This window comes from Cavia porcellus, unplaced genomic scaffold, assembly GCF_034190915.1.
Source record: "Cavia porcellus strain 051 isolate PalLab524CR breed Dunkin Hartley unplaced genomic scaffold, mCavPor4.1 scaffold_7, whole genome shotgun sequence".
In the NCBI taxonomy this organism is placed as follows: domain Eukaryota; kingdom Metazoa; phylum Chordata; class Mammalia; order Rodentia; family Caviidae; genus Cavia; species Cavia porcellus.
The window spans coordinates 30,382,160-30,390,869 of record NW_026947490.1 but is presented as its reverse complement, the minus strand read 5'-3'; the positions used below and the strand labels follow the sequence as shown (position 1 = coordinate 30,390,869).

Sequence of the window (8,710 nt, the reverse complement as noted above, 5' to 3'; positions counted from 1 at the left end):
TGGCATATTTTTTTCTATGTACATTGCTCCTAAGGTTCCTTTGGATGGGCTGGAGTTTTGAGATTGTAATTTGGTGTTTTGCCTTGTCATTTTCCTATATTTCTGTGTTTCAAGCATTTCAAGTGTTATTCTAAGGCTTCCTCAGGGTCTTTTGGAAATCCTCTTCTATGCCCTCCGCTCCTGGAACTCTGGCACCCAGTTCCCTGGATTGATAGAGGGTCACTGGGGGTGTAGTAAGCCAGCCCAAGCCCAGCCTCTGGAACCAATGGTGCCCGCCTCCTTGCTTAGCACTCCACAGTCCACCAAGCCCTGGAGGGAGAAGGGAGGCTGATGCCAGCTCCCTGGATCTGCTACGCTGTTTCAGTGCATGTGGAAGCCATGAGGTTCCCTGACGGGGCCAAGAGAGGGTCCCCAACTTGCTGGATTTGGAGGAAAGTGCACAGCACATTTACACCAGACCACCTGGCCTCTGGAACAGGTGGCACTCGCCTGCTTGCTTAGAACTCCACAGTCCACCAAGCACAGCTGGGAACAAGAGGCTGATGCTGGCACTCTGGACCCACTGAGCTGCTCCAGTGCACCTGGAAGCCGCAAGATTCTTGGCCCTGCCGAGGCAGGTTCCCAAACAAGCTGTGTTCAGGAGAAAGTGTGCAGGGCACTTATGCAGGGCCTCTGGAACTGGTGGCCCCCACCTGCTTGCTTAGAACTCCACAGTCCACCAAGCACAACCGGGTATTAGGAGGCTGATGCTGGGACCCTGGGCCTGCCAAGCTGCTCCAGTGCCCCCAGAAGCTCCGAGGTTCCCTGGCTGGGCTGAGCAAGGGTCTCAAATAAGCTGGACTCAGTGGAAATTGAGCAGGGCACTTACCCCAGGCCACAGGGCCTCTGGAACTGGTGGTGCCCACCTGCTTGCTTAGAACTCCACAGTCCACCAAGCACAGCAGGTAATGGGGATGCCAATGTTGGCGCCCTGGACCCACTGAGCTGCTCCAGTGCACCTATAAGCCACGAGGGTCCCAAACAAGCTGGATTCGGGGGAAAATGTGTGGGGCCCTTATGCCAGGCTGCTGGGCCTCTAGAACTGGTGGCACCCACCTGCTTGATTAGAATTCCACAGTCTGCCAAGCACTGTCAGGAACAGGGAGGCCGATGCCAGCATCCTGGACCCGCCGAGCTGCTCCAGTGCACTTCTTCCCTTTTTAAAATTGATAAGCCTAGGGGCTTTTCAATTTTATTTACTCTTTCAAAAAACAACTGTTTAATTCATTGATTCTTTCGATTGTTTTCTTAGTCTCTATTTCATTAATTTGTGCCCTGATTTTTATAATTTCCTCGCTTCTTTTGGCTTGGGCTTGACTATCTTTTCTTTTCCTCCTTGTCTGAGGTGTAGCATCAGGTGTTTATTTGTATTCATTCTGCTTTCCTGATGTGGGTACTCAGGGCAATAAATTTTCCTCTGAGCAGCAGTTTCATTGCATCCTACAGATTCTGGTAAGTTTTATTTGTATTTTCACTTGCTTGTAGGTATTTTTTTAATTTCTTCTTTATTTTTCACTGTGACCCACTGTTGCTTAAGCATTTATTATTCAATTTCCATGTGTTTGTGTGGTTTTTGCTGTTTCTTTTATCATTAATTTCTAGTTTCATGGTGCTATGGTCTGATAATGCATGGGATAATTTCAATTCTTTTGCATTTAATTCAGTATGTTCTTTGGAGTAGTATATGATCTATTTTAGAGAATTACTCATGTACTCCTGAGAGGAATGTATATTCTGATGTTGTTGGATGGTACATTGTATATATATCTATCAAGGCCATTTGTTCACAGGTGTGATTCAGTTCTGTGATTTCTTTCCTGATTTTCTGTCTGGTTCACCTGTCCCACAGTGTCAATGGTGTGTTAAGGTCTGCTTTTATAATTGTGTTATTGCTTATTTGATTTTTCCTGTCTGATTACACTTGCTTTGTACAGCTGGGTGCTCTGGAATTTGGTGTGTATATACTTAAGGTTGTTATCTCTTCTTCTTGAAGTTTTCCTCTAACCAATGTGAACTGACCTTTTTTAACTCTTAGAATCATTCTTGGTTTGAAGTTCACATTGTCTGCAAACAGAATAGCTACATCTACGTTTTTTGAGTTTATGTTACATGAAGAATTGTTTTCCATCCTTTGACTTTCAGTCTGTGAGTTTCTTTTTGAGTTAGATGGGTGTCTTGTAGAAAGCATGTGGTTGAATGTTGTTTCTTGATCCATCCTACCCCTCTGTTTCTGTTAATTGGTGAATTGATACCATTTATACTAGTGCTTTTAACTGTTATACATTGGTTTATTGTTGACATGTTGTCTTTCTGCTGTTGTTTCTTTATCTTTCCATTCTATTTAGTTTTGTGCCTTACTTAGTGGCTTTTTCCTATGTGCATTTAGACAGCCTTTCAATATTCTTTGCAGAGTTGGCTTGGTGATCATGAAGTTCTTCAGCTGTTCTTTGTCATGGAAGTATCTTATTTCTCCATCAATTTTGAAGAACAGTTTTGCAGGGTACATCATTCTAGGTTGGAAATCATTTTCCTTTAGGTTATGAAATACTTCACCCTCTTCTTGATTTGATTGTTTTGGTTGAGAAGTTTGCTCTGATTCTGATAGGTTTTTCTTTATAGGTGATTTGTCTTTTGTCTCTAACAGCTCTTAATATTCTATTCTTATGTTGGATTTCTGGGATGATGATTTTTATGTTTGTGTGTAGTTTTATTTTGAAGGTGGCTATTTGGAGTTCTATATGCTTCACTAATCCTAATGTTAGTTTCTATTCTCATGTTTGGAATGTTTCTGTTATTACTTCTGTAAACAGCCTCTTGATATCATTTATGTTGTTCCTTCTTTTTCATTTATCCCTATCAATCTTATGTTGTTTTCTTGCATCATATTTCGGCTTTTGAATTTTTTTCTTGATTCCTTGTTATATTTAAAAGATCTTTCCTTTCCTGCTCATACGAGGTCTGAAATTCTATCTTCACTCTTGTTGAGGCAGTTTTGACAACTTTTGATTTCCTGTAAACTCTTTGAATCTGTGTCATGTATTCTGTTTGTTTCTTATATTGTTCATCCAGGATTCTATATTTTTTTTGCTCCTCTAATTTTTTAGCTGTGTCTTCTTTAGATGTGTTCAGCATCTATTTCACTACTTTTATCATTTCTTCTTTTACCTGGTTAGATTATTTCTCATTTGAATACCTTTAAAGCTTCCCAGAGTTGCTCCTTTATTTCACTTGCTATTATTTCAGGTGTATAACATATATTTTCTTCTTTGTACATGGCTCCTAGGTTTTCTTGTGATGGGCTGGAGGTTTCAGATTGCATTTTGGTCTTTCATTTTGACATTTTCCTATATTCCTGTGTTTTGGGTGATGTTCCATAGTTTTCCTTACATATGGTGGAAATTGTCTCTTTTTACCTTAGCTCTTGGGACTGAATGGAGGTTGCTGAGTGTGGTCCGGTCAGGCCAACAGGACCTCCTGTGCCACCTGTTCACCCACTCCCTGCTGTAAGCAACCAGCTGATCCTGAGAAATGTAGGCTACAATGATAGGAATTGACATAAAACACAATCTAATGCATGTAGGATTTAGTGTTGATTTGACTGCAAGTCTAAAGCTGGTACTCTGATCTATTCAGAGAATAACAATACACATCACATCTATGAAGGATCTCCTTCTAAAGGTGGTATCCATTGTTAATTCCCTAGAAGCTCGTTTTGAAGTCTTGTATTATCTTCATTCTTTTCTTGGATTGGGTTTTATTTTGCTTTGTCTTGTTTGATTTGATTATATTTGATGGCATGGGAAGCTATTTCAAAGACAACAAGATATATTATGGTAGCCATATTGGATTTACTATTATCTTGTTTTGAAGTCCTTTATTGTATTCATTGTTTTATTGCTATTGATTCTATTCTGTTTTGCTTGCTATATCTGAAAGAATGGGCAGGTACTTTGGAGACAACAAGAGGCATAATGGGAACAATTGTTGATTTCCTATTATCTTGCTTTGAAGCACTGTGTCACTTACACTGGCTTGCTTTCATTGGCTTTATTTTGCTTGGTGTTATTCATATAGGTATCTCTCTCTCTCTATATATATATATATAGATAGATAGATAGATAGATAGATAGATATCAACATATATATAAGCAAGTACTGGGCTTGCTCAGTTTGAAGAGCATAAAATCATAAAACACCATAAATACATGGAAACAGGAATGTTCCACAATTCTGGAAGAAATATTAATTAATAAACACACTATAAAAGTGACTATTGAACTTCCTCAGAGACCCCAAATCTAGAACCAACCTTATGTCGAAGTTTACCATTATATACAGTGCATCTCTGTAAAGAGGCAGTTCAGAGTTTACAGCCTCGGTCATCTGTGGATTTTTCCTTAGCATATAACTAGTAATTGTTCACAGAAACTCTCAAACTTCTGTGGAAACCACAAATACACTCCACAGTTATTTTTTTTCCTGGTGGGAGATCTGCAGGGAATCAATCCAAAGTGTAATTGAGTTCTTGCAGCTGATTGAGTGTTGCCCTGTAACCAGTCTCTGGCAGGTGAACAAGCATTCCTGTATCATCATAACAGGTTGTTGCACCTAGGTGTCATGAATGTACTTGCATTTTTTCTTAGTGGCCTAAGATTTCCATGTTGCCACCAAAAGGCATTGCACCTTAAGGCTTTTGCTAATAGAGAATTTATTGCATTACATTATATAACTGTGGGAGCATATTTAGGGCTTAAATAATAAAAATGGGTATTGATAGGCATTTTTATGGCCTATCTGAAATTTACATTTTTCTCACATTTTTGGGTGCTCTAAGAATGTAACTCCCATGAATTTCAAGAGTTCAGTGTATCCAAAGGACTTAAATTAGTTTATTAGTGACATATCTCTAGACATATAATTCACAAAAGGTAAGCTATGTAAGCAAACTCAGAATCAATTAGCCTGATGAAATGTTAATGAAAATGTGATATGTGTAAAAAATGAAATTCCACTGTGCCATAAGCAAGGTTAAATTTGAGTCAGTGTAATTGGACACACTTTGAGACCATCATGATAAGTGAAATAAATCATGAACAAAGCTTAAATATCTCATGGTTTCTTTTACATAAGAAGCCAAATTATAAAGTATCACTGAAATAAAAGATAATAATAAACAGATCATTTGCAAAAGGACAGATGGAGGAAGGGAAGAGAATAAAGAGGGAAAAAGATGAAAGCAGATGAAGAGGGAATTTACATGCATTATGTACATCTGTCAATTTCCTGTGACCGATGAAGCCCTTATGCACACTACTCAGGTACTAATACAAATAAATATTTAACCAGGAGAACACTGCAGAGAAATAACAAATCCAGGTAGATATACATGTCTGATAGTTTCTTGTAGGAGAGCTCCATATTTTTTGCTCTTTCCAGCCTGAAGGGATCATGAAAATCTAAAAACTTCTTCCATAACTTTACTGGTCTCTTTGGAGATATTTACAAGAAAGTTGTACTCTCTTTGTTAATGAGCAAAACAATGAAAATAGTTTTTCAAATGTCCTTAGCTCCCCAAGCTTCCATTGTCATTTTCAATACAGATGAAATGATAATTACAGTTCACAGAGGAGAGATCACAGACACATAAAGCTTTATCTCAGGGTCTAACTTCTTCTCTCACCTGCAGTTGTTGCTGTAATGAGCATCACAGTGAAATCGAGTTCTTGAAAAGTGGTATATCAGGTGAGAATCTTGTATTTCAGCCTGATTGGTAGAGTCAGTAAAGAAAGAATGTGTTCATCCTTATGTCAGCCTCAGATATTCTGGGATGGAAACAGGTAAAGAGCAAAGGTAGACAAGGAGAGAAACAGGTTTTTATTTTGTCAGCTAGAGATAGAAATGAGGATCTCAGAACCCAAACGACTTCCTGGTGTCTCTAGTGTAACTGAAACTGTACTGTGGATGCATATTTCTGAATTATCAATGTGAGAAGCAATAAGTTTTTATATGCTTAAGAATTGCTGTATTGAAACATATTGATTCTTCATATAATTTACAGTGAGTTAAATGATAAATCCATCGTCCTTGTTCATTTCTTCCTTCCTTACATTCTTTTCCTTCCTTTTTTCTTCTCTTGCCTTGCCTTGCCTTGCCTTGCCTTGTCTTTCTTTCTCTCTCTCTCTCTTTCTTTCTTTCTTTCTTTCTTTCTTTCTTTCTTTCTTTCTTTCTTTCTTTCCATCTTTCATTTTATTTTTCTTTTCTATATTATTTAAGTATTTTGAGACAAAGTCTCACAATATAGTTCAGGATGTCCTGGAATTCATTTTGTATCACAGGCTGACATCACAAACAAGTTCATGGTTTACTCACATTCTTATCAAATTTGTTATTTGCTGTGATTTTAATATTGGCATTTGGGATGACACATAATGACAACATGCAGATATTTCACTTGATTTTTTTCTGATGAATGAGGGTATAAAAACTTTGAAAATATCTTCCCTTTCTGAAACTTAACTTTAATTTACTTCCAATTTGTTATTCTATTGCATAATCTATAAGAATTTTTCATGATGAATGTTGTGTTTCTATGTCTGTCTTTTCCCCTCTGTTGTATATCCCTGTACTTCAGTTTGTCTTTTCCCATTGAACATAACTTTTTTGTATTTTAATGAAAATAGTTTTTAATTTTAACATACTCTAATTTGTCATTTCATCCAAATGTTTAATGTGCTTTGTTAGAAGTAATTTCTTAACAAATCAAAAGATGTTTACTACTATGGTTTACATTAATCTTAATATTGACACTAGAATACATTAAGAATCAATGATGAGTCCATATATATAGATATATATAGATATGTGATTTTGATCATAGTTGAGATTACTTTTTTCAGTAAAATGATAAGTTTGAGGACTTACCAAAAATGTTGCAATTTCATTCTTTCCATGTTGTCATTTATACCCACAGGTTAGCAACAAGTGCTGCTTAGTGATGGCTGAATCTATGAAATGTGCAGAAAATTCCACAAGAGCACAACACTAAGATAACTTTTAGTGTCAATTGTTACAATGAGCCTGATTCAAAGAAATTATTGTCATCACATTTTAAAGGAAATTTTAGAAAGAAATGACAAAATCCCTTCTAGGGATTTGGTGATAGGAATAATGTTTTTGTTACAGACTGTGGTTGGAATTCTTGGAAATTTTTCTCTTCTTTGCCATTATTTTTTCCTTCACCATATGGAAAGTAGAATGAAGCCCATAGATCTGATCCTCAAGCATATGTTTATAGCTAATTCTTTAATTATTCTTACAAAAGGACTTTCCCAGACGATGGTAGCCTTTGGGTTGAAACATTTATTCAATGAACTTAGTTGCAAGCTTAATTTGTTTGTGCTCAGAGTGGGCAGGGCTATGTCAATTTCTACCATGTGCTTCTTGAGTTTCTTCCAGAATATCACACTTAGCCCCATGAACTCCTTTTGGAAGAATCTTAAAATCAAAGCTGCCAAGTACATTGACTTCTCCATGTCTCTCTGCTGGTTGCTATACATGGGGGTAAATTGCATTTTCCCCCTGTATATGTTGCACCTATCAGGAAATTCAGAAAGCAGAAACATCACAAGAAAAAGACATCTGGGAATTTGTTCTGTGGTAGATTATGGAACAGCCATGGGCTCAGTCTATATTGCATTAGTAGTATTCCCAGAGGTTTCTTTTATTGTGCTCACATTACAGGCCAGTTGTTCAATTATTCTTGTCCTGTACAGACATAAAGAGCAGGTTAAGCATATTCATAGCTCTAAAGTTTCTTCCAGATCTCTTGAGTCAAGAGCCATGAAAAGCATCCTTCTCCTCATGAGCACCTTTGTATCATTTTACATCATCTCCTCCATATTTTCAATTTTTATGGCCATTTATATTAATCTCAGTTGGTGGTTGAAGAGTATTTCTGACTTAATTTCTGTGTGTTTCCCAATGATCAGCCCCTTTCTTGTCATGAGCCAGAATTCCTCTATATCCATGTTCCGGTTAGTCTGGATAAGAAACACAAATATACCTCTTATCGAAAATATATAATTGTATATTGCATCAGTACTTTTATATTGATTACTGCTCATTTCAATATGCCAGGCAATCTGAAAATGCAAGAGGAGACCACAAATCTTTTTTTAGAGGACTAATAGACATTTCAGCTGGTAGAATATGGGACTTTCATTGGAATAATGGATGTAAATAAAATAGGTTGGTCCTATTCTGTTACACAACGTCCTGTTCATATCAGCGTGAATAAAGTGTATTTTCAGGCAACCTAAATGGATTTATTACTTTGATTTTAATGCTTCTTATCTTTCTTTTTCTTCTTCACCTTCGTCTTTGTCTTTATCTTTTTCTTCATTCTCTTTCTTCCTTCTTATTTTGTACTTTTATTTCATTTTCTCCTAAATTTCATTTTTTGAGGTTTTTGAGACTGTTGGACAATCTCTAGTGACTAATCTTCCAGTGGAAGATAGCAATTATACTTGGATATATTGGCATCTCTGTCTACCAAAGCTGAAGTCTTCAGGATCCCGAGTAAGAATTTATTTCTTACTGAAATTATATATGATCTCAGGATAGTGAACACTAGAGACAATTAAGGAGACAAGGTGGAAATTTATCTTAACCC

At 37.0% G+C, this 8,710-nt stretch overlaps 1 protein-coding gene across 1 annotated transcript; it reads left to right on the top strand.

Moving 5' to 3' along the window:
• The first annotated feature begins 7,206 nt into the window (after nucleotides 1-7,206).
• Cavporv1r637 (vomeronasal 1 receptor cavPorV1R637) lies at nucleotides 7,207-8,121 on the top strand. The gene is given in 1 exon segment (NM_001167421.1): nucleotides 7,207-8,121. A coding segment is annotated over 1 exon segment (915 nt).
• Nucleotides 8,122-8,710: the final 589 nt, after the last annotated feature.